The sequence below is a fragment of the Trachemys scripta genome, chromosome 6 (genome assembly GCF_013100865.1).
Source record: "Trachemys scripta elegans isolate TJP31775 chromosome 6, CAS_Tse_1.0, whole genome shotgun sequence".
In the NCBI taxonomy this organism is placed as follows: Eukaryota; Metazoa; Chordata; order Testudines; family Emydidae; genus Trachemys; species Trachemys scripta.
In genome coordinates this window covers 32,680,292-32,707,103 of record NC_048303.1, presented here as the reverse complement: position 1 = coordinate 32,707,103, position 26,812 = coordinate 32,680,292, and the positions used below count along the sequence as shown (strand labels likewise).

At 41.0% G+C, this 26,812-nt stretch overlaps 1 protein-coding gene and 1 long non-coding RNA gene across 5 annotated transcripts in view; one reads left to right on the top strand and one right to left on the bottom strand.

Moving 5' to 3' along the window:
* Nucleotides 1-7,058, bottom strand: part of MAP3K1 (mitogen-activated protein kinase kinase kinase 1) — a 99,084-nt gene extending 92,026 nt beyond the window's left edge. For 2 of the 4 annotated variants that reach the window (XM_034773306.1, XM_034773307.1), the window contains exon 1: nt 6,615-7,057. In XM_034773306.1, the coding sequence (XP_034629197.1) occupies nt 6,615-7,042 (428 nt within the window). In that variant the 5' untranslated portion in view covers nt 7,043-7,057. Of the gene's footprint in view, nt 1-4,311; nt 4,590-6,614 lie in introns of those variants that run through there. The other 2 variants (XR_004646101.1, XM_034773308.1) reach the window with 2 other exon arrangements.
* LOC117878808 overlaps nt 6,927-26,812 on the top strand; it is a 151,463-nt gene continuing 131,577 nt past the window's right edge. Inside the window, exons 1-2 of the long non-coding RNA XR_004646102.1 lie at nt 6,927-7,016; nt 10,408-10,615. This is a non-coding gene — a long non-coding RNA (uncharacterized LOC117878808). The remainder of the gene's footprint in view (nt 7,017-10,407; nt 10,616-26,812) is intronic.

Genomic DNA, 26,812 nt, shown 5'->3' with positions numbered 1-26,812 from the left:
AGGGAGCAAGGAGCAACAACAGGGCTCCCTGCATGCAAGTCACTTTCCCCACCTGGGCTGCATAAGGGGACAACAGAAAAGCAGCGGCCCAGGGGCGAAGTGACCTGGATGCACAGAGCACTTGGTGTTGCTCCTCACTCTCCCCCGCATAACCCCCTGGGGGGCAAAAAGGAACATCTGGGGGGAGCAGTATCTGTGCATCACTGCTCACCTCTTCTTTCCCCCCCACCCCATGTTCCTCCACCAGGAGGAAGCACAGAGAAATCTGGGTTCCCCTGCATGCAGCACCTCCCTGCCAGCCAGGAGCAGCTTCTGATTCTACACTGACAGCGCACACTTCTGTGCTGCCACACGGTGCCCCCTTGACCATGGCACCCCTGGGCAGTTGCCCGAGTTGCCCACCCCTAAAGCTGGCCCTGTTAGATTCCCAACTCTGATCTTGCAGGAAATGGAAGGTGTTCTGGAGGCATCATGCTCAGCCTCTGGATGAAGAGAAGAAGGGAGGGAAGAGCAAGTGAGTTAAGTATCTGGTCTACACCTAACTCCCATTGAAATAAATGGGTTATGTTACTTAACAGCAAGCCCCACAGCCAACAAGAAAGCTACAGTGACCACCTCTTAAGAGACTCCTGTTCAATTTGCCTTGATAAAAACAACCGAGGCTACAATCATAGAACCTTAAGTAGTATAAGTGGAGACAGGGGGCAAAAGTAAGGTGAACATCAGGCTCTGACAGAGGATTGAGGACTCTCTGAAAAGACAAAAGTTTGTGTTCTGAACTCTAGAAATTCAAACCATACCAATTCCTCACCACCACTGCTGCTACAAACACAACCCCTTGTTTTAGTTCTTAGAACAATTTCAGTGCAGTGTGGGACTTCTGACTTTGAACTTTATTTTTTAAAAATTGCATACAAAACACAGTATTTAAACAAACTTAGTCAGAGCCCAACTTTGCTATGTAACAAATGCACCACAACACTAAAAGTTACAGGAAAGATGTAACATTTTTCACTCCTCCTAGAAGTCTTAAAAATAATGATTAAAGGTTATTTGAATTTATCTTCAAAACATTCTGCACTGTCACTGTTTGGATTTGCACTGTCTATTTAAGCCAAACATCTTAATGGATAACACCCTCTATCTGTAGAAGTGAAGATTTAATCTACAATACCTGTAACTCCCCTGAAAGAGCTCCAGGTAACTTAAAGTTGCAATCTGTATACTTTGCATAAGATCAAAGGAACTGCCATGCCAGATCAAACCATCTAATACAACATCCTGTCTGAGCAATAATTGTATACCTGATGCTTCAGAGAGAGACCAACACAACCAACCCATACACAAAAATGTTTGTAGGTCATAGAGGATGGGGGGAAACCAGCAGAGAAGGTAGGAGAAATTCCTTCCTCATTCCCATGCAGTTTAAATCTTGAAGCACAAGATTTAATGTTTACTGTGCATTGGTACCTTAAATTCATAGCTGCAAATCCTAATGTGGTACTGAAGTTATTATCATGTCCTATTTTAAATTCAGACATAGAGACTTAAATCCAGCTAGGCATGGCACATATTCCTTTCTCCCTACAGCCTCTTCACTCCATTTTTAAACCAGTGTCTGAGAGGATCCATCATGAGAGCCTGGCATTTGTTGTGTTGGACTTGCATAGTGCTCTCTCAGCAGTAATAGCAGGATGAAATTTACCAGGACTGCATTCATCACTTTCATGCTGCTTCTGCTCACTCTTCCACCTGAAAAAAGCTAGTGTTAAATAGGGGGAGAAGTGATTTTCTATTTATGAGCTCTTAGGGATAGAATTAAACTTGCCACTATCAGTGAAAGATAGTTTACATTACTGACTTGATCAGAATACTTAAAATATTATTTTAACTATATTTTCTTTACACTCACCCACTCAGGCAGCTCCTGCCATGCCAAATACATTTTAACTTCAATCGCAGGGCCGCATCAGGTTAGCAGGTGCCATATATATGAAAGTTTAACATATGGCAAAGATGCAACATAACTACTTTTCATTATCACTTATTCAGAAGGACATGAACCCTTGACCAAACTATGTTTTAGCAATGAAAAACATTCAACTCACCCCATCCTCTCTTTACTATAAAGTATTCTGTAATATGATATATTTCTGTCCTGCTTTGGAATTCACAAAACAAGGCAGGTGTCTTGGATTGAGGAGCAGATCTAGAATTGGCAAGCTGCTAGTGCTGCTCTACTAGATGGCCATAACAGCAATCTTCCCACTGTGTTTTAGGTGTTTTTAACATGCTAGAATACAAGCACCAACACAAGAAAACCAACAAAAGACATCAGTCATTTATCTACATAGTAGTGTAAGACCAGGAGCAGGCAATGCCTTCTTTACATTTGAGATATCTGATAACAAATCTGCCATTTATAGTCAATATAATATTAAAATGGGTGCGTTTTTAGAACAAATTTTGTTTGTGCTAGATGGAAGACACTTCTATGGGAAAAAAATTATTGCTTATGGATACTAGATAAAGAGGATAGCTGTGAAGAAAGCTGAACTGCCGCACTTCCTGCTTTTTGTTTTTATAAAAAATGGGGCTGACAGTGTTAGAAGTCTTGAATTGCAGAACACTGGTTAACCAGTCATCCATGCCAACATAAGAAAATAGTTGGCAATTATTTGATTTGAACACTGTAAAAGAGTTATATTAAAACTATACAGAAAGCATTAATTTTCTTGGCCCAATATTTATTTTAACTGCCTTGAAATGGAAGCTACAAGAACTTATCAATTGACTGGAAAAACTGTCTAGTTTCACTACTTCTGCAAATTCCGATATCTTTCTAAAATGCTTTTTAAATTCCTACAGCGATACTCTTCAGTTAATCATAATAAAGTTTCCCTACCGTTCTTAAAGCAACAATATACTTTCCCTGCCTTTTCTAGCAACAGAACCAGACCAGTGTCACAAACGGTTGTATTACCTCAGGAATGTAGCATTCTATTCTGATAAAGATAATGGAAGGTTTTGTTAGATTTTTGAAGGCAGTATGTGAAGCATTTAATTTTGATAAAAAATTGAAATGTTAAAAAGTTCTATCTTGTTCTTTCATGGATTCCAGCCCCAAACAGATTTTATAGCTCTCCAAATTCCAAGAGAGCCTAATAATTAATAATCTATTAAGTAATTTAATAATTCATAACAGTTTGTTCAGTATTAAATGTAAACAGTATAAATAAGTTGATATCAAGAGAGATGGAAAATAACTTAATTGTTGTGTGTTCAGGTGGCATTTCACATTAACATTAGAGAATGAACCAAAACCACACAAAAAAAAATCAATTTTGTTTGTTTTTTGTCACAATAGTAAGTAAAAGACAATATAACAGAGATTAATGAAACAACATTTTTATTTGGTGTATTTAACAACACATTGCAGAATCAGTTTCACTCTTTCTCCAGTTTATACCTCTGCTTTATGTGGATCTTTCACACAGAAATAGAACAGGAAAATCTATTTATAAAAAAGAAAATGTGATTGTAATACCAAAAATGCTGGTAGGGGGACTTGAGAGCAATTATAGCATCTGCTAACTACTAATGGCTGGGTAGAGGGGAAGAAGAGTATAACTAGTGTATTTATTTAAAAAAAAACAACAATGTACTATACATGCAAAATATTGTATTTTGATGGACTTCATTCCATCCATCAAATGTTTGCTTTCTTAGATTTTAAACTCTTCTGGGTAATGATTGTGTGCACACATGCACATTTATATAATGCACAGAACATTGTAGGCATTTCTAGTACACAAAAGAAATTTTAATTATGTTGTATTTGACTAGATTACTTTATTACTATAGTAGATGTAAAAACTGTTTTAAATTATTGAAATACTCTGACAAAGAAGGGTCCCCACATCTGTTTACAGGCAAGACTGCATTGAATATACTGAAGTCTTTAACATGAGGTTTATACAATATTGCTGAATTTATAGCATAATTAATCCTTCAGTTAGGTCTCTTATAATTAATTACCAGAGACTGAAACTAACATTTCAGAACTATGGTGTAATCTCATTGCACTATTAAACAGAATAATGAACTTGACATTTAATATTCTCTCATATGAAATAATTGTTACATCTCTATTATTAGAACTATGGAGATGGTGCTACAAGCCATTAAAGTTCTTGAATCCTTTCTTCCTTCAAATTGCATGTATATTCATACTTCAACATGTGCAAACTTAGGTGCTTTAACTATAAGAAAAGCTGTCAAAAAGTGTTTGAAACAGAGAACAGGAATTACCTTAAAGAAATTCTTGTATCTGTGGAATTGGCTAGCAAGGATGGAATCAATATTTCAGTGTAAGTGTGATCTCCTGATGTGACAAATTTTGACCTTCTTGAACCCATAACAACTAGCAATACGTCCCACTGAAAATTATTGTGAGAATCTTTCACTGTTTTTAAAGGCATGTTTTGATGCTGTTTGCGCTAGTTATTTTTCCTCTGATGTGGTACTGAACTGTTTATATTTGCTACAGTGGTGACACCTACATATGAGGGAATAACATGAAATAAAGTACATTTTAGTTTCATACCTTGACAAAACCCTAGAGATAATGCTACAAAATCAAATACAAGTCACTTGCCGAAGTCAATATATCATCTTCTCCTTAAAGTAACTTCATTAACATAGATTTCCTATTAATCTTTCTATAGCTAGATTGGTGGTTCATCTGCTAGTGCCATACTACTGTCAAGTAATGTACACTGCCTTAAATATAGACCAAAGTCCACAAACAGTACAGAATAGATCTAGATACCTAAACAACTGCTGATTATTAGACAGATTGTGAGATTAGTAAAGCATTCTCTAGAATGGAAATCTTTTATTTAATATCCTTCTACGACAAACGTGAAAGACAGATTTCTTGTTTGTGGTTTAAGTGGCTAACTAAAAGCTCCTTTTCTCTGTAAAATCATTCTAAAAGTAAATCTATCAACAGTCAGTCTTCACCTCCAAGTACTGCAATTCACTATTTACACAGGAAGTCTCACATAACAATCCTTATGAAACTAATTGTTAAATCTATGTCAAGATTACAAGATCTATCACCACCATTACTCTCACCTATGAACACACTAAAAGCTAGCAAGTGTACATTAAAAGTAGTAAGTACAATGTATTCTGAAGCACATAACGAGGCATCTTAAAATATGCACATGGTAGCTATAATTCTGAATGCTTTTGTGTATGTAATATATATTATGTCAAATGCACTGTAGTCATTGAACTTGTGTCTCTGTTCACATCACAATACCTGTTAATTGGTATTGTGATGTGATGTTAATTGCTCTGTAAAATCTCAACTCTTACCAAATAAGATACAGAATAGAACAAACATTGCAAGGGCTCAATGTATCATCTCACACAATGTGCAACCATTCAAATACGTTTTCTCTAGTATAAACCCCTGAAACACATTGCACTGTCTACATTTTTGCAAAGTAGATATGCATGTTTTTTTTACTAAGCAAAAACAAAACAGTTCTGCAATTTCAAGTGAAACAAGCCAAAGGAGAAAGGACTCATTTTTATTACTGTTTAACTTTAAATATATTTGCCTTTACTTTCCCACTAGTTTAAATGTAAAAATCTAAGAAATTTAGAGAGATTACTATCTAGATTACACAAACCAGAAGCACTTTTAGGCGGGGGGGGTGAGTACGGAGGGAGTGATTTAGAAAAAAAAGATTCAAATGCACTCGGCTATCGCTCTTGCACCCAAAGCGAAAGACTGCTGGAAGGGTTAACGGGTTTAACTGCATTGAAACTGAATGGCTGACACATCCGGTCCTGGGTCCTCAACCACCAGGGCAAATTCAAACTTCAAAGCCTCTCGGAGCTCAGGCAGAAATAAATCACACACACACACGCTCTCCAAGCAGTTGTGACTCCCATTTAACTAAGACCCAGGACTCCCAGAGACCAGCACACACAAACGGGGTGTCAGGGCAAAGGCAACACAAATGCAATAGTTGGTGCTAAGGCTACAGTGCTGGGAAACACAACCTCAGCTCCATTAACCTGCAGCTCCTCCTGCATAAGCCAACTAGGCACTGAACACAACCACACAAACTATTGGCCATTCGCCACCCGCGCGTCCCGCGTCTCTTACAGCTGACAGCTCCCCTACAAACACGGGGGGCTGACGAGGGTACGACCCCACACCAGCCACCCCCCATCACCCTGTAACACCGTCCCCCACGCAGATCCCATCGCCCCTACAAGCAGGCTCGGCCCCGGGCGGCAGCCAGCAGCACGTCCCCGCTACCTGCCCGTTGGGTGCTGCGCCAGGCTCCCGGGCTGGGTCTCTCGGACCCCCAAAAGCTCGAGCGGTGGCAGGGGCAAGGCTCCGGGCGAGCTCTATCCCCTGCTCCGCCAGCAGAGCCGGGCCTCGCCGCCGCCCCCGCCCGCAGCAGCCTCCCCCGCCTCCGCTCCCCTCCCAACGGCCTCCTGCCCCCAACATCTGCCCGGGGAGGGGGCTGCCCCTGTGAGGCTCCGGGGTCCCCACCGCCGCCCGCTCTCAGCCCAGCGCCCCTCACCCGGCAGGGGGAGACGGCTCCATCCTCCTCTCGGCGGCGGGGTCGGCTCCTGCGGGGCTCCCGTCCGGCAGCGGCTCGTGGGGCGCGGCGCAGCGGCCGGGGGAGGACGCGGGGCTGGCGGGGCCGGAGCCGCCGGCGAGGCAGCGGGGCGGCGAGAGGTCGGGGGACTCCGGCGAACCGGCCAGGAAGAGCGGCGCCTCCGGCAGCCGGTCCAGCTCCACGCTCCGCACTTTGCGCAGCTGCTTCCGTCTCCAGTCGGAGCGCTGCTCCCGGCACCCGCCGCCCGCCGCCCGCAGCAGCCCCCCGCCGCTGCCGGGCACGCTCCCCGCGCCGCTCTGCAGGCTCCCGGAGGCGGCGGCGGCGGCGTCCGCGCTGCTGCCCGAGGATAATCCCGACGACGAGGTGCGATTCCCCGCCGCCGCCGCCATTTTCTCTGGCGGGTCACATCGGGCTCCGGAGCGCCAGGGGAGAGAGGCGGGGGATGAGCCGCGCTCCGGCCGCTGCGCCAGTGGCGTAGGCTGCGCAAAAGGCGTACGGGGGTGGGAACTGGGCGCAGGCTCGGGGACTGTGGGGGCGCCGTCGGGAAGGTGAGGCTGGGAGCGGCCGCTCGATGCCGCCCGCGGGCAGGTGGTGCGGGACTCGGCTGTGCCCACGCTGGGCAGTGCCCCGGCTCGGTAGAGGGGGCCAGGCCTGGCCAGAGGAGCCCGCACCTGTCAGGCGGGAGCGCGCGGCCGGCCGGCCGTCCCCGAGTCCCACGCGGGGATGGAGCCCGGGCTGGAGGGTCCGGGACCGGCAGGCGGCCCCTGCCTCCCCCACTCCTCATAGACCAAGGGGCCGATTTCTGCCCCTGGAGGAGGGTGCGAGAGTCTCACCCCGAGAGTCTGGACATTGTGTCACAAAGCAACCTTGCCCCGCTCCCCCAGCCCCGCGGAAGAGCTCCGTATAGCAGGGAAGCTTCTCTCTCACCAGCAGAAGCTATTTCTTCACCCACTACAAATACACTGCAAACAACATTTTCACTCCAACACGTGCAGAGAACTACACAGATCTCCCCCCCCCCCCCAGCAAAATGTACTCCATGCATAGACAAACGTGGGTTTGTATCAGAAATGGGGGGGTGGGAAGCTCATGATTTTGGTGCAACGCCCCTCAAACAAGACGATTTCTGATCCTTAAAATGGGGTGGAGGGTAGGGGAGAACATTCAGGCACACGTTGAATGGAAACAAAAATCACACAACATGCAAACTATAAGTGGCAAGTTGGCACATCTGTCTACACACCAGTGCAGGCAACATATTTGGAAGGTTATAAAATAAGATGGATAAAGTATCAAGCATTGAGGGCCAAATGTTGAGAAAAGGGAGGTTGGAAGCTTGCAGAGAAAAGTGCAACTGCCCATATATTTGAATGCTCGTCTGATTTTTGCATACTGTTCAGATGCCTAACTGGCCATTTACACATGTGGGTATTGGTATACAATCAGACTTGCATTTTTGCTTGCAGGCCTCCCACTTTCAATATTTGGCCCTAATCATTTATTGCCCCTTCCATTTTACACTATTTCTCTCTCTCGCTATATGCTTAGAAACTAACTCCCAGGAAAACTCTCATCCCAATTTATATTTTTTTTGTAGTTTGCCTTATAATAAGCTAAACATATTTGACCATTTACTGCACCTCAAAGAGCAGTGTCAAGGTTGGTACGTTGCTCCACTCATCTATCCCAACACAGAAATTTCACAAATTGCCTAAAAGTTATTATATATATAGGATAATACCTACTTTCCAATGATATTTTAATAAGGGCTGATGAACATAATCACATAACAGATCTTACACCTGGAGTTGAGGTTGCTTAACACTTGCCACTGTTTTTAATTGTTTATAACTTTGACAAACTAACCATTTGGGATGAAGTTTTCCATGCCGGTTGCCTACCTATCACTGAATTTTTGGGGATTTTTTTGGCAGAAAAAAATCAACTATTTTTCAGAATGAGGTTTGGGAAAAATACATTGTTTTGGCAGTTTGAAGAAGTAATTACAGCCAGTTTGCTTTGAGAAGCTCTATCCCAGTGGTTTTCAACCTATGGTCGGCAACCACTAGGGGTCCACAGACTATGTCTAAGAGGTCCATGAAAGGTTGTCATTACCATAGAACAGAGATTTTCACCTGGGCTCCACAGATTATGTCTAAAATTTCCAAAGGGATTTGCACTACCATTTGAAATTTTTTAGGGGTCCACAACTGAAAAAAGGTTGAAAATCACTGCTCTAGCCCCTCCAAGCTTTGGAGCAGGAACTTGAAAATTGACTGGAGGCAGGGTGAAGGAGGGGAGTGCCTTTGTGTCAGGGATGTGCGTTTTGTCATCCCTAAGAAAATCTCCCAAAATTTGGCCACTTTATAAACCTCTGACTATCTCAGTTCACAGACACTCAGTAGAGACTTATAGTTTGGCCACCAAATTCTCTGAAGATTCCATCTGTGCTGAGTATGCTGCAGCCAAGAACTGCAGGGACTGTGCAGAACTTTCCATGCAATTGCTCCTGCTGGCTGCCAGGGCCCACTGTGGTGCCAGGAACAGAACTGAGCACAGGAGCGTTTTGTACCCTTTGTCCCTGCTGGTATCCAGGTCTAAGCAGGAAGCAGCCACACTGGAAAGCAGAGGGTGAGGGTGGTCTGAGCCTGGGAAGGTAGGGACCCTTAATGTTCTTTTAATATAGATTTTTTTTGTATGTAATATATTTTACTCTCAAATGACATTAGAAGAACATTAAGGTTGTAAAGTCCTGTTTAGTTCTGGGATGGAGCATGCCCAGTTCAAACAGAATCGTCAGGGAATTTAGCTGCAAAGCTCTATCAAGTCTCTACTGAGTATATGCTAACTGCAATTTTTCAATGGCTTAAAGCTTGGCCAAATTTGGACAGACTTTCATGGAGACAGCAAAAGGCACATCCCTGTCACAAAGGCCACCCCCCTGCCAAACATCAAGTCACTGCTCCAAAGTCTGGGCATGCTAGAGCTATTCACAGAAAAGGTCACAAGAATTTTTTAACATGGCCAAAACAATTTTTCCTTAACCTTGTTTTCAAAAACAGCAGAACCATTTTGATTGGTTGACATTATTTGAAAAATATCAGCTCAAGGCAGACACCTGGCATAGAAAATTTCAGCCCAAATGGGTAAAATTTGGCAAAATTATAAGGTATTGAAAACAGGGTCTTATAATGGGAAGTGTCAGGCAACCTTAGTAATAGGTGGTGCCACCATATGTGCCTATAATACACACATTTTTAGATATATATATAAAATGCCTAGATATGGATGCATCATGCAGGTAAACATCAATACGTTACAGACAATTATTGCGATTAGAAAGGAAAACCTCTTTAGTCTTATTTAGCTGGGAGACTAGGAACAGACATGTCAATCTTTTGCAACCTTGTTTTGTAATCTCAGTAATTGTCTTGAACTGAAGTTGTAAATAATCTAAGATAATGGGGCATGATTTGAGAATGATTTACATTTCCTTGCTCTTGTTAGTGTAGACTTTTATAGTTCTGCAAGAAAAACTTGTTAAAGCTTAATTATGTCTAGCTCAGTTTATCAGATATTGTGCAAATACCTGCTCTTGGAGCTCACTTTAAAATTTGTTACATTCATGGTTACAAATCTGAACATATAGGGATTTGGTGGAATGAAGTTTACATTTTGGCCTGTGGTATTTGATACCAGATAAATATTCAGAAGGGGAGAAACATTTGAAACTCAGTGGCACACTCTCTTGCAGTTTCAGATCTATATTGGACTAGAATTATTCAGCTCTTCTAGTAGCATGTCAAATGCAACATCCAGGCCATATGTTGGGCATTTTCTATGTCTCCCTGCTTTCATCAAAGTATGCAGTATGTATGTACTATGGACCAAATTCATCCCCGATGTAACTGCAGAAGTCAACAACATTTTGGATTTATTTGGAAATATGTAAAAAGCCTAAGGTAAGAGAAGGCCTATTGCACCAATATACAACTGATGTCCCCAGAAAGCTTTGAAAGGTACAGACATTCATCTTCATTTTATGTTATTACAAATTAAACTCTGAAAATAAATAACAGTAGATTAAAAGTTGATTTACTAAAATATGTGAATAATCATTAGTTTTGAAATTATATCAGGCCTCAGACTCAAGTACTTCAAATGGAAGTCAGATTAACATGCCATCACTCCCTCTAATAATGGAATCTGAATTTCTGTTGTGACAATTATAGTGTTACATATTTTCTTCACACCAGTAGCTCCTCGTAGGCCTTCTTATGATAACAGCCAGCTTCCATGATTATTTACTCAGGCTATGAGCAAGCTATATAGGGGACCTGGTCAGGGTAAGAGCATGTTTCCCTATTTGTAGTGTATAAAACAAGACTTTATTGCCCTTATATTTAGCTGTGTTACAGTAAATATTCTGTTCTTTATGGAATAGCATGTACTGTAGTTACCATCTTTGTTCCACTTTACTGTACTTACATTAGGAAGGCAAATATACATATCAGGTTGCCACCACAGTTTTCTTATTTAAAGGTTTTTAAGAAAGGATCCATTGTTGTCTTTACAGTAGGAAAAATATGTCTTTAGAAGCTTCTACAAGGGAAAAGAAGAAACCCTTTTAAGAATATTTTCACCACACACCTCATTCATTCTGTCAGAGTTTCAAACAAATGAACTCAACAAGAATCACATATCAAGTATCACTGCAAACTGCTTATTAATTAATACTTATTTTACACTGTGGATGGATGTAACTACTTTTGTCCTTCCAATCCAGCTTCTGAAGTGTAAATATAAAATACTCCACCTGAGGAGAAACTGTTTTGAATATAGCAAATTCTGCCATGTCCAAAATTAGATCAACATGAAACCTACTTTTGCTCTAGTGAAGATTAGCTTTGCTCTCCTGGCCATTTTTAGAGTGATTTAAATATATAAACAAAAATATTGATTTGAACCATCAGCATGAAACTAATAACTTAGAAAGAGAAGAATTTTAAACCATTAGTTTATTTAAAATTTTTATGAAACAAGAGATGGTAAAAGTAAGTTGTTTTAATAGCTAAGCATATGGACATGTATAGGAAATCAAGTAAGAGAAATTGTGAAAATGAAGTAATTACTCAAGGTAGTAGATTAGATGAGTAAGGTTTTGTACTTTGAGAGGAAACACTGAAACATTAACAGACTTCTCCAAATTAGTAAGAAGTATATTCTGTACCATGAGAACATCAATATTTGTCTACTTGTTTTATTGTGGTTTTCAAATCATTGTTTAAGGCTCCCATCTTGCTCTTATGTACGTGCTTAATTTTACGGCTGGGAATAGTCTCATTGACTTCATTGGGAATACTCATAGTAGTAAAGTAAAGTACATGTTTACGTTTTGGCAGGATCAGTGCTAAATCTGCTAAACGTATTGGATTAATCTAAGTTTACTGCATGACAAGAGCAAATCAATTATTGCACAAGAAAATTTCCAGATATACAGTCTGAATTTTTAAGACTAACAGAAGTATTGGAGCATAAGCTTTCGTGGGTGAATGCCCACTTCATCAGACGCCTGATGAAGTGGGCATTCACCCACGAAAGCTTATGTTAGTCTTAAAGGTGCCACAGGACCCTTTGTTGCTTTTTACAGATTCAGACTAACACGGCTACCCCTCTGATACGAGTCTGAATTTTGTATTTCTCAATTTTGTTTTAGCTGGATGCACAAAGTCTTCTCCAATAGCAACATAGACCAGAGAACTAGAGAGACAAAGACTGAGAATTACTCTAAAATTAATAGAAAGATGTTAGTCATCTAATGCTATTATCTATATTATCTATCTATAAATAAAGGGACTATTACAAGGAAAGGTATGTTATGGTGCTTTGAGCATGGGACATCAGATCCCAAGTTCTAAACTCGTCTCACAAAAACTATTTATCTTGTATTGGGCAAGTCACTTAGCCTTTGTGTCCATTTTCCCATATGTAAAATGGAGATTACTCTTGTCTACCTTGCAGATTGTGAAGATTAAATAGCTAAGGTTTGTAAGCCACTTTGAACTTGAAATGTGCTCTATGTAAGTACAAAACTGTACTATAGATGGTCAAGTAAATATGCACCCAAGAACATAAATTTAAAGAGTAACTGTCCATGATACTCTCATTTTAAAAGTGTTAGGGCCTGATTCTGTCACTGGTTCCTAGGCCCCAGTGTTTGACAACAGGAGTAACTTGTATCTGTTCTCTATCCATGAGACATGCAGAAATTTAATCTTGTCAAAACTGAAGAGAGGGTGTGACCAAATGCTGCAGGAAAGTACATAGTCTGACTGGAAATGGGGGAGGAGACTTCTTGCATTGAAATTCTGAAGTAGATGAGTGAAAAGAACTCAAATTATTGCCAGTTGGCAATACAACTTGCATACACATAGGGCCCTCTAGTATTCAATGAGAAAAAAACTGCACAGTGAGTCAGTCTTCAGACTATTCCATGCCGCCAGAGGAACAAGACCTAAGTGCAAAGAAAGGACCTGTTTTTTAGTGGTGTTCTCTACAGACAAGCAACTTCACAAACTGGAAGCACTGTAATAAATTGCCAGGAAGGTTGTGGAATCTCCATCATTGGAGATTTTTAAGAGCAAGTTAGACAAACACCTGTCAGAGATGGTCTGATAATACTTAGTCCTGCCATGAGTACAGAGGACTGGACTTGATGACCTCACCCTTCCAGTCCTGCAATTCTATGATTCTAAACTACAAAATATTCTTATGCTTAAAGCACCACATGGAGCTTGAGCAGAGGTTTGAATAGCACCTGTCTAATCTCAGTTCAGGTGGGATGAATGGGAGCAGAGGAGGAATGCTCTGATGAAACTTGATTCAGGGGGTCAGAGCACACACAAACCTTTCCCTAGTCTAACAAATCAAGTCCTAAGGGGAAGTTCTCCCAAGGTTCCAGCATGGGAGTGAAAGGGGCAGAGACCTGGGGAGCTGGAGACAAAATGAGAGGGGTGCAGTGAGGAAGGATACTGCCAGCTGCACAGTAGGTGAGTTGCTGACCAAGCTCCAGCTTTCTGTGACACAATCTGGAAGAAGAGTGAGGCAAAATGCATAGTCCTTGGGGGTGGCCAAAATGCATAGTCTCTTCCAACCCTAATGTTCTATGATTCTATGTGGCAGGCAGCAATGCTAGAAGGAGCTGAGTGTAGAAGAGGGAGCTGCTGCTGCCATCCATTTCAGGCTATTAGTTCTGCCACTTTTGTCAAGCCATGGAAAGGGCTGTACTGTGAAATACAAATTGCTGAACCTTCATCTTTTGGATAAGATGGAAAACTAAAAACCTATGTAATCATTAAAGAATCTATGGCATGCTTCCTAAGTGTAAGGGAGCATTAATCCCCGTAAACTGGCTAACGTCAAAGTGTCATAAATTACATTCTGCCCGCCATATCTACATTTATCCTACAGTTTCCAATAGAAGAGTATTTCTTTACTCCCTGCCTAGGACAATTGGATAACATGGCAATGCACTGTTAAACAGTTGCAACATTTCCTTCCAGAGGTGGCTACATATGAGCGGTAGATGAATTGATCCCTGTGTGTAGTTTAGGTTTATAAAGAATATGGGATCCCAAAGGTACTATATAAAGTAATATAAGATTGTGAATATCCTGTCTTCTTTGTTTGTCAGATTTTTCCTAAGTACTATTTTGCATTTAATGAGTATCATTAAGCATGAATGTACAAAGCATGAAACATATTGAAGAAATAAGATGGACGTTGTATCATATCCTGCAAGTATTCAGTCTGCAGAACACCCATTCGGATGTGTTAAAGAAACATAGAACTGCAATCAAGGAACTCTCAAACTACTGAGCTCCAATGGGTTAATTTAATTTAAAATCCACAGTACCTTAGAGTAATATGAAGCTTTAATAGTTTTCTATGTGCACGTTTCCCCTAAATTGTAAGTGGCAACATCCAAGGCTGGTTGTGAAACCGAAGCCTTTGGCCTAGAGCCTCAAGTTACTTGTCTTGCAACAGTTGGAACACTGTGTCTGTTGTTCACAGAGAAAGTTCTATTTGGGAATATGGTAAATTTTGGCAAGCTGAAGACTCTTCTTTTTTCACAATACCTACAATAATGTCATAAATATCCAGCATAATTTTCAACACAGTTAACCCCAAACACAGTTAAGTATAGAAGCAAATAACATGCAATTAAGAATCTTCTATGCCTCAATGCATAAAGTAGGCAACACTGTCTACACAGAGTAAAGATGAGAGATAAGATGATTATATAACATGATAGCTTTTGGTCATGCCTATACAAGCAACGTGTGTTGTAACACTGCATGATAACTGGATCCCCTGATGTGGTAGATTTGGCTGTGGAGCTAGGCTTATACACATCTTGGTCCTCCATTCATTCTGGGTTTATTTAGTCTGCAGAAGAGAAGAGTGAGGGGGGATTTGATAGCAGCCTTCAACTACCTGAAGGGAGGTTCTAAAGATGAAGGAGCTAGTCTGTTCTCAGTGGTGGCAGATGACAGAACAAGGAGAAATGGTCTCAAGTTGCAGTGGGGGAGGTCTAGGTTGGATATTAGGAAAAAACTATTTCACTAGGGAGGGTGGTGAAGCACTGAAATGGGTTACCGGGGTGAGGGGGAGCTGGTGGAATCTCCATCCTTAGAGATTTTTTAAGGCCCAGCTCAACAAAGCCCTGGCTGGGATGATTTAGTTGGGGTTGGTTCTGCTTTGAGCAGGGGGTTGGACTACATGAGCTCCTGAAGTCTCTTCCAACCCTAATCTTCTATGAGTTTATGAATGCTTAGATGGGCTGTGGCTGAAGAGAAAGCAAATGTGCTCCATAGCCATCTCCCTTTCCTGCTTGCACCACCACATGATAGAGAACTCAGACAACTCAGTGGTAACTCACCTGAAGATTAATGGTGCCCTCTTGGTCCTGCTTTACCATTGCTCTGCTAACACTTCACTCCAGTAAGAGCTCCTTTCTCTTAAAAACATTTTTTTCCTTTCTTGCTTGAAGCTCTTACTGGGTGACAAGTTTATCTTGAAAAGGAGTTTTCCCTTATTTAAAAAAAATAGCAGGACAAACAACTTCTCAGATCAAAGAGAGCAGGTAAGAACAGTATCTGCTGGAAATAAGACTAAATTTTTGGATCAAACATAGGTGTTAGAATGAAGAGTATATGTAGATTTCAAAATTACAAATAGATTTTATAACCAGAGAGTTGAAGACAAGCCCCTCCTTCATTTAGCAGTCAAGACATTTGTTCATGGTTCTGTTTCCCTTGCAAAGGTTGATAACATAATTAAATCTCGTGGCAGTGTGAGCCTTGAGCCTTCCTGCATGTAACAGGAACATTAGTAATATTTATTATTAATATTACCACAGTGCTTAGGTGCCCTTGTCATGGACCAGGACCCCATTGTGCTAGGTGCTGTACAAACACAGAATATAAAGACAGTCCCTGCCCCACAGACCTTACACTCTGTATATAAGATGATAAACAATAGATCATAGAAGTGTAGGGCTGGAAGGAGACCAGCCCCCTGCACTGAGGCAGCATCAAGTAAACCTAGACCATCCCTGACACACGTTTGTCCAACCTGTTCTTAAAAGCCTCCAGTGCTGGGGATTCCACAGCCTCCCTTGGAAGCTTATTCCAGAACTTAAATACCCTTACAGTTAGAAAGGTTTTCCTAATAGCTAACCTAAATCTCCCTTGCTGCAGATTAAGCCCATTACTTGTCCTACCTTAAGTGGATGTAGAGAACAATGGATCACAGGCCTCTTTATAACATATTTGAAGACTTATCAGGTCTCCCCCTCTCCCAGTCTTCTTTTCTCAAGACTAAACATGCCCAATTTTTAAAAAAACTTTTCCTCATAGGTCAGGTTTTCTAAACCTGAAATAGATGAATACAGACAAATGTAGTACAAGGAAACAATGAGACTACTGGTCAGTACAAGAGGCAGTGGTCTCAGCACCCCAGCAGATTAGCCGTTGTCAAGTTTTTTGTCATCAACTATTACAACTTGCATTCATTGATAAGTTGACGAATTTTAATGATTTGGCATCTCAAATAGTTAAAGTAAAATGAAAATAAAACTACATCAATGTACTTTGTCATCTAGCTGGTGACAATGTTTATCTATCTTGTGGGATGATGAATTAATACTGTACAGTTCTTTGAGATCCTTGGATCAAAGGAATTATGTGCATAAAATAGTGTTAATCCTATTCTGTTACATAGTTTGCCTCGCATGTCTAAATACTATAAAGAAATCTCTCAACATGATTATTGTGATCTTGAGTGATGCAGATCAGAGGCTCCTTTATCTCCAATTCCTCTTTAGCAAGACATTTAGTTCCCAGGAGATTAGTGCCGAAGAGCAGAGGCATGTTAGTGGAGCCAGCTATCTGGGTTTGATTATAATGGTAATAAAAAGGTATAGCATTGGTAAATTTTTATATTTATTTTGGCCTTTTAGTTGTGTGCATATTTTTGTATATAATCTATTTTTCTGAGCTTTTTTTAAAATACATACTCATGTTTTTCTGAAGGGACTATTGCAAAGAGAGTTATTCTAAATATTCTTTTGAACATCTGAGGTGACAATATAGCTCTATACTCTCTAAAATTCATCTATTTTCATCATTGTGCCTCATCCTCTGAAGCAGGGGTCGGCAACATTCGGCATGCAGCTCGCCAGGGTGCTTATCCTGGTGAGCCACGTGCCGAACGTTGCCGACCCCTGCTCTGAAGGAAAGCAGCAGTAGCATCTCAGCCTCAGAAGACCAGCAATAGACTAGTTCTCCTGTCATTCTTTACCCCAGCACTCCCATCCCTCATTGCGTCTTCAGCCACTGGCACTGAGATTACTGGACTCTATGGGTATGTCTACACTGCAGTTAAAAACCCATCTGACTCCTGCTCACAGGGCTCAGGCTGCAGGGCTGTTTAACTGCAGTGTAGATGCTCAGGCTTGGGCTGTAGGACCCTGCAAGGTGGGAGGGTCCCAGAGCTCAGGGTGCAGCCCAAGCTTGAACATCTACACTGCAATTAAACAACCCAAGCTCCATGAGCCCGAGTCAGCTGGCATAAGCCAACAGCAGGTGTCTAATTGCAGTGTAGATATATGCCAAGGGTACGTCTACACAGCCAGTGGCAGCAAGTCTCAGAGCCCAAGTCAACAGACTCGGGTTTGCAGGGCTTGGGCTACCACACTAAAAAGTTGGAGGAAGAAGGTGGGCTTCAGAGTCTGAGCTGCAGCATCTCTACATAGCTATTTTTCGTGCAGTAGTCTGAGCCACGTAAATTTGAGTCTGTCAACCCAGGCTTGGAGACTCACTGCCATAGATTGCCACTCACTGTACAGATGTACTGGAAGAGACATGAGGGAAAGGCATGGGGAAGAAGTATAACTAATAGCATGACCTTTCTCCAGTGAAGATGATGGAACACCACAGTATGATGGACAAATATAGACAGAGAAGCATTGCTCTTATGATATTGAGGAGAAGACACCAACCTACAGAAAGGACAGTGAGGAATATGAAAAATGAAAGGGGGGGGGAAGAAGGACCAACCTCCCTCCCCAAAACAACCATCAAAATATGACGGTTCCTGTTTTTCTCTGGCTGCTGGTCTTTCCTCTTGCTGCTGCCATTGACAAGAGCAGGGCCACCTAGGACAAACAACAAGCAACATCAGCTGCAGCTGCTACAGGGCAACAAGGCAGGGAAGGCACGAACACTGAAGCATTAGTAAACACAAAAACTAGGCCAAATCTCAGTGGTGTGCCACAGCATAGTTGTGGGCAGAGAAACAGCAGGACGATGTGGCAGAGTTGGAGATTTATTTGGTTTATGCCACAAAAACTGTCTGAGCAGTCTGCAGAAGTTGTTCTTAGTCAAACTAGAAAGAGTTACAACCTGACAGCCATAAGTGTGTGTGATCACCTCCTTAAAAGATACCTATGTTTATAGCCCAAATAGCTTTACCCGGAGTAGCCAAAGAAACAGCTGGTACATCCTGCTTGTAATACTCCATTCACAATGACCGCTGCCATCACATATTCTGAATCTGCATCCCTGGATGAGGAATGCAGTGGTGGTGGCATGCTGCCTAACAATGTCTCCCTCTTTTTTCTTCTCTGTGTCATCCTACTCTACCCCTGTTAGTAGTTCTGCCCTTATGCTTTCATTCATAAGAGCTAGCAGTTGCAGTAGCACTATTTCTCTTCTGCCAGGGCCTCCACAGCTGTCAGAAAGAATAAGCAAACCCAGCAGCAACATTAGTGCCTAGTCCATCATGCAATCCTTCCATGCCAAGACTGTGTCAGTTTCCTCTTGCACCACTGCACAAACAAATGAACTAGTTACCGGGGGAGATGGTGGTGCTGAATATGTAGCCTTTTTAAATAGTCAAAGACACTGGCTTTAGGCAATTGATGGGTCTTTTGCACCCTAGCTGTGAGAACCCTTTTACATCCACCTTTGCTAAAACAATGCTGCTTGGCTCCCAAAGATGTTACTGCAATGATATTTAGTCCAACATGAATTCAGTGCATGCCTCTCTTTGTCAGCCCATTGGCATGGTTACCCTTAAAGTGCTGCTCAAACACAGTGTTTCCAAGTATCACCTGAATTGTAGGTCCTCCAAATCTGAATATGATCCAGATACAAATATTGTAACCTATCCTTAGCTAATACAGCTCTGACAATATTGTAATCTAATAGTTTTCTCTTCTCAGTACATGTGCATAATTCCATGTAGAAATAGCCTATAGTGTGTCCAGGAATCTCAGGACAAGCTCTTTCCAAAATAATATTTCTAGTACAGAAAGTCCTATACTGAGGAATTCTGGGAAACATAACTTCAGTTTTGTAGGTTTTTAAAATAAACAACCACTTACCTTTAAACTGGAGGAGTTCCCATCTAGCTCCAAATTATAGTGGTGTGACAGCACCACTATAGTTAAGGTTGCATCACAACTTCTATTTAAAGGTCAACCTTTCTAAGTCCTCTAAAATTGACATGCTTAGTTGGATTCCTTTAAAATTTGGTGGACATCAGGAGGGTGTAGACTAGGATTAGTGACCCAAAGCTGGGGAAATTCGAGCTGGGAGTCGTGGAGATTTAAGACCCCTCACCCCCCCCCAGCCATTTTTCAAAAAGTTTCTAGATAGTTTTTTGTTTTTTTTTTTGCCAGAGCTAGAGGGCAAACTATTGATGTGATGTGGGTCAAAATGGTCTCAATCTGTGTACTCAATGTAGTGCCTGGTACCCACAACATTTTGTGGGATTGAGAAACCTAATTGTATTGTAAAGCATATATTCTTTGCAGTATGCATGCACCAGTATAGAAAACTGGCTAGGGGGCTTCCAGTCCCATGTTTTCATATGCTTTAAACCTTAATTTTTGTAAGTGCTCTAAAATCCAAATGGTTACTAAGATTGCTTTGAAATTTGGGGTGCCTTATGGGGTCATAGGGGAACATTAGCAATCACATTTTAGGGTTCCTGAGTAACAGGCCCTCCTAAAAATGTCTTCTGCTGCCTTGTAGTAATGACTGGATAAATCACAGTCCTTATTAAGACTGATGGCTGTGAATTATCCTTCAATGAACGTACCTAAGGATAAGTCCCCACCTGAGACAAAAGGAGTATTGCATTGAGTGTCTGGAGGTTGCTACAATTTGTGAGTTATGGGTGGCAATTTTATTTTGAGGGGAATATAATCAAAGTCTTTGGGGGGAGGAGGGAATTAGACATGTGCATGATTCCTGAAAGGGGAGGTGATTCAGGGGACAGAGGAGAGGAGGAATTGGTGAAGAGGGGTTTGAGGCTGCAGTGAGGGGAGAAGGGCTATGAGGAGGGGGAGGAAATAAAGGTTGGGGGCTCACATGAGGGAGGCATGGGGGTAAGTGGGAGTGGTGAGGTGGGACACTGGGAAGGAGGATGTGAGGATGGATAGCAGGGAGACTGGGAGAGAATAGAGGCAGGAGCACCCGTCAGCCCCACATTCTCGCCTCTTATGTGTGCCCAGATCTGGGGAGCTCTTACCCCTCTAGAAGGGTCTGAGCTCTCCTCCCCCCTTATATGAGTTGCAATATGAGGGATTTGCCCTTTGGGGGTGTCTAAACCAGGGTGCCATGATCTGGTGGGCCTGTGCCCATGACCATCTACAGGGGTTGGATCCCTTTCCCTACTCTCCCTTAGTAAATGCACAGTTAAGGTTAAGGTTGCCCATGCAACCTTATCTCTGTCCTCTTTCAGCAATGCCTCAGTATGCTGTTAACACACATACACAGAACACAAGGATTAAAAGGAGTGGAGGACGGGAAAAGGTTGTCCATGCCACCTTCCCTCTACCCTCTTCAAATAATGCCTCAATATCCACAGAGTACACTGGCCCTTGGCACTGTCAGATTCAGGAGGTTCCAGCTCCTAGCATACACTCATACACTTAGCCAGCTTCCCGGAAATAATAGCACACGTGTACAATTTAACAACCACTTCACAGCCTTTTCTGCATACCCTTATGCATACTCACAGGATATCATCTCAACCAAACCATTTGCATTAACCATTATTAAAGCATTAGAATCTTCTTACATTCCACCTTTCTGCTGATAATATCCTTTGTAATGAAAAGCCCTAAGTCCTGCTACTGACATAACTTACATAATTCTGCGTAGAAATGATGCATACTGCAGCCTGAAGGGATGCAAAACATAGATCTCCTCATGTCATAGTCATAGCTCTGTCATACATCTCAAAGTAATCCACAGATCTTGCAAACACACCTCTACCAAGCGGAGATAACTACTGTCTCCGCCATTCAGTACAGCTACACCTGACATTGATCACTCACACTTTACCTGGAATTCATGCAACTGATAAATGTTTTGACTGCTCTCATATCCTAGCTCACTACTGACAATGAGTACCCTTTGTAATAAAAGTTATACCATGATCCTAAGGCTGGAAATTGAAGCTAGACAAATTCAGACTGGAAATAAGGTGGACATTTTTAACAATGAGGGTGATTAACCATTGGAACAATTTACCAAGGGTCACAGTTGATTTTCCATCATTAGTAATTTTTAAATCAAGTTTGAATGTTTTTCTAAAAGATCTGCTCTAGGAATTATTTTGGGAAAGTTCTATGGTCTGTATTATACAGGAGGTCAGACTAGATGATCCCAATGGTCTCTTCTGGCCTTAGAGTCTATAAAACTATGAAAACCCCTGTGACATGTTAATTATATAATGTACCCCAGTGGTTCTCAACCAGGGGTATGTGTACCCCTGGGTGTACGCAGAGGTCTTCCAGCAGGTGCATCAACTCATCTAGATATTTGCCTAGTTTTACAATAGGCTACATAAATAGCACTAGCAAAGTCAGTACAAACTAAAATTTCATACAGACGACTTGTTTATACTGCTCTATATACTATGCACTGAAATGTAAGTACAATATTTATATTCCAATTGATTTATTTTATAATTATATGGTAAAAATGAGAACGTAAGCAGTTTGTCAGTAATAGTGTGCTGTGACACTTTTGTATTTTTATACCTGATTGTGTAAGCAAGTAGTTTTTAAGTGAGAAGAAACTTGGGGGTACGCAAAACAAATCAGACTCCCAAAAGAGGTACAGTAATCTGGAAAGGTTGAGAGCCACTGATGTACCCAATTCATCACTGAAATAATACATACTGGATCCTGAAGGTACACATGCAGATTTTCCCTTTGTTCTCACACATCGGAGGGTGAAAAACATAGATCTCGTATCATAATCACAGCTCTGTCACACATCTCGAAGTAATCCAAACGTGTCCTCATATCAAAAAGACACCTTTATCAAGCAGGTCCAGCTACTGCCTCCACTATTTAGGGTAGGTACACCAAATACATTGACTGTACCTGAAGTGTGTCTAAACAGTTCCTACTGACTACTGCCAACTCCAGTGGAACAGAGGGAATGTGGTGTGAGCACTTTTTTCCCCTCTCTCTCCTTTTTGTCCGTTTATACTGTTAGATGGAATCCTGTGGGTGGGAGTGAATGGGATGTAAAAGGAGGTGAAGAGCTTGTACATTTCAGCAACTGTGGGGTTGGCAGAATAAAGGTATGTGTGTTAATGGGGCATAGCTGAAAGAGGGCAGAATTAAGTTTGCATGAACCATGAATTTCCTCATTCACATAATTCCAAAGTAATCCAACATACACGCCCAAGCCTAAGCCAACTGCTTAGATATGAATGTTGTTCCTATGGTTCTTTCATGCCAGGACCAATATATTGGTCCTAAACCTTTGCTCCATTTGCTAGAGGACCACTCCCACTTTCTTTATTTTCAGAGAGGAATTTAATGAGCCTCACCTGTCCTAATGAGTCATCAGTAATTATTCTACAGCTCCCTGCATGTTTCCAACATCTAACATGGTAGGTTTAAAGGGGAATCATGATATTGCTACATTACGGTTCACTGTTCTTGGCATCTGCAAATATAGTTTTATATATAAGCAATATAAAAATAAAGTTTGGTTTTACACCATTTTGTTTCCAATTTGCTACACATCCTGATTATAGAACCTGAAAGGCTGGTAGGTAAAGGCTATCTATAAAAGCTTAGCCAGCCTCACAAACTCTCAAGTTGTTTCCTATGGAAGAGGCCTTCAGAAACACAGAACAACCTTGTTAAATATTGCATACATGGATTTTTTGCATTTATTTCATGCTTAACTAATGTACATAGTTTGCCTTAATACTCTTTAGCCTCCTTGTCACAGGAAATACTCCTTGTATTTTGTGCCAAAACTTGTTGGACTCTTGAAAATGACTTTGAAGTCTTCTATCTGAGTCTCACTGACCCCTATCTATGTAATACACTCACAGTGCAAATCATTTTCTGCAATTTACATAATTGCTTTTAAAAAACTTATAATATAAAACCCACTTTTAACTAGATTTAAGGTGCATATTATTAATGATGTAAATCTGATCATTTATCTTAATATCACTTTCTCTTGAACTCTGGTAACTGAATTCTTGTGATCTGTTATTGTTAATTTCTTGATGACTAAGAGGCAAGATTTTGGTGTGAACTTTTGCAAACAGTCTTAATACTAAACTCAGCCATGTACCTTGCTCTCTTCTTGTGTACTTTCTAACATCTTAAGCATACAGCTTTAAGAACATTCCAGGTTATGTCAGGAATTACAATAACCACAGTTTGTTTTAATTTTTAACTGACAGGATATAATTTCTATTTGCATGTTTATACACAGGGCACAATGACTTAGCTTTTGAGATGAAAACCATTTATATGCTCTATTTAATCAGAACAAAGATTCATTCTTAGATAATAGCATACCTGTTCAATCCACTACGTGAACTGATGGAGGAACATTTTACTAACTTTTCCTTGTGACCTGTGGATTATATCTGTTCTTACTCAAACATTGATGTTTCAGATACAAAGAAATACCAGCTATCAAGTTAAAATGTGAGATGAGGAAACTAGATCAGGAAAATTGCTTATTTTTTCCCCATCTCTTTTTTCTAACCCCTGAAACTCAAACATTCTTCTGTCTGGGTGCCCAAACTCCAATCTGTATGACACGTCCCTGTGCCATCCCGTAACTAGCTAACTCAGTATATTTTCCTTCCCCGACTTTGACAGAGAGCTGCAATTTGTTGTCTGGTGCTAGTTGAGTTAGAGTGTTCACATAAAAAGAACAGGAGTACTTGTGGTACCTTAGAGACTAACAAATTTATTAGAGCATAAGCTTTTGTGGACTACAGCCCACTTCTTCGGATGCATCTTCGGATGTTCATATGTAAGCGCTACTATATCATGCATTGGGGAAGTATCATGAAAGCAGAGATCTCAGTATCAATGTAAAATACAGGTAGACTTTAAAGTGCCCAAATCTCCAAGTCTAGGTACTTCCACTCTACATTACCCAGAAAGGCCTGCTACTTCAGCTGATTCCTTTATTCTCTTATCTCATTGATTTAGTTTTAATATTTCCTTTCCCTGTATCTTCAGTCTCTCTCTTCTGCCTGTCTGATCACATCCTTGCTCCTTTCCACAATCTCAAGAATACTTCAAATTCTTGGCTCTCAGCTTTCTTCCTGGGAATTTTCAGTCTTTCAGAGATCATCAGATCTTAATACGTACGTCCCTACTGCTCCAAACACATCCACTAAAAGCTAATGTTTTTCTCTCAGGTTTGCAAAGTGTTCTTACTTTGGATATATACAGTACTGTAACCTGAAGAGAATCTAGTTAGCAATAGACACCACAGTTTATCGCCTCCCTTAACCTAAATTATTAGATGTTTGAAAGAAGCTCTGAAGCATGATAAAAGCATCATCTTAGAAAGTGACCAAGAGAGAATGTGGTCTAGTGACATGCACACAGGCCTGTGGGAATCCCAGCATTACCTTTTACTTGAGTGGCCTGAGGCAGGTCATATAACTTCTGTATCAGATTCCCCATCACTAAAATGAACAGTATTTACCTACTTACCTCACATGGGTAAAGGTATTAATCAGTTAATGATTGTTCCTTGAACACTTAAAGATCTATGTAAATAGTTATTTTAGGTTAAACAATTAAGACAGATAAAAACTTACCAATTAAGATATATTAGTAAAGTATGTGGGGTCAACCCTTTTGCATTTTTTTAAAAAAGGTACTAAAAGAAGAAAAGCTAAATTCCAATGCCTTGTGATGATTTTACGAAGGCAGAAGCTGTAACTATGAAAACAGAAGTCATTCTTTCTCCAAAACATGAGATGAAATATTACTATTTGCAAGGATCACATTTAACCCTTGAATAGCCTAATTGGCCTTGTGAGTTAATTTGTTTAAAACCACAAGAATGAGCTAAAGTAGGTGTCATATACACGATAGGTGACTAAATGAGCCAGTTTCTAGGTCTACATGTGCTGCATGATCAGAGTGGTGGATAAGAAGGCATTCCAATAATCTTATTTTAGTAATTGCACCATACCAAACATAACAAAAGCAGTCCTGAAGCTGAAGCGTATGCCTCTTTCAAAGTGGGTTCATCGTGCATATTCAGAAGGTCATAGGTCTGAATTCCACTGATGTCTTACATTCTAGTCTTGTTGCAGAGGATGGGAAAGTGTGAATGAAAATGTTGCTTGTAGGGTGAAGCTTATGATACGATTTAGTGAGTATTTTGGCACTAATTGGTTCAGAGTGGAATGTGAGACGCACTGAAACTACAAAAAAGAAATCGTTTCCCTATTCCTAAGGTACAAATCTTGCCCAGTTCTCTGCAGCCCTGAAGAGCCTTGTTTGAGCTATATTGGGGTTCTGTATAATGCCTATCACAGCTGAATTGGTGCAGTTCTATTGCATAGGCACAGGATGCTGTTATTGCCTTTTTCGAGTAAGTTTCATGCGGGCTGAGGGAGCAATGTTTTCCACCAGCCCATCCAGAGACCACTCTGGACCTTTGCAGAACCCCCTCTGCAGGCTCTAGTGGACCCTGCTTGTGTGTGAAGAGTAGGGGATCTACACCCAGAGTTTCCTCTAAGTACATGGAAGATGTTCTGGCCAAATGTAATTAATATAAGTAGCAAGATGCCACATGTGTATCTAAGACTGTTGAAAATATGATATACTGTATTAAGAAATACTAATATGATCATGTAATTAAAGACTATTGTAATCCATACACACAAGAGACAGAGCTAAGGTTGCACATGCAACCCTATCACTGGCATTTCTTGACTTTCCAGAATTAAATTGCACAATATTAACATTCCCCAAGTTTAATTTTTCTAACAGCCTTTCATGTCTATTGAAAAAAATGGCAAATATATATCACACTTTCCTAATAAGATGAGGAATAACATGCATTTGTTAACTAATATACTTGAAGTATACACATCAGGCAGTTTCAGTCTGGGATTTTCTGCTATACTGATTCCCAGAAAATGTGATTCATCTTGCTCATGTGGGGACCGGAACAGGGGAGATTAATGGACAGGACAAGTGCAATTGAAGTAAAAAACATGATTATACTTTGCTCATTCTAGCAGAGAATCTCAACAATCTGTACATCCATTGATGCATA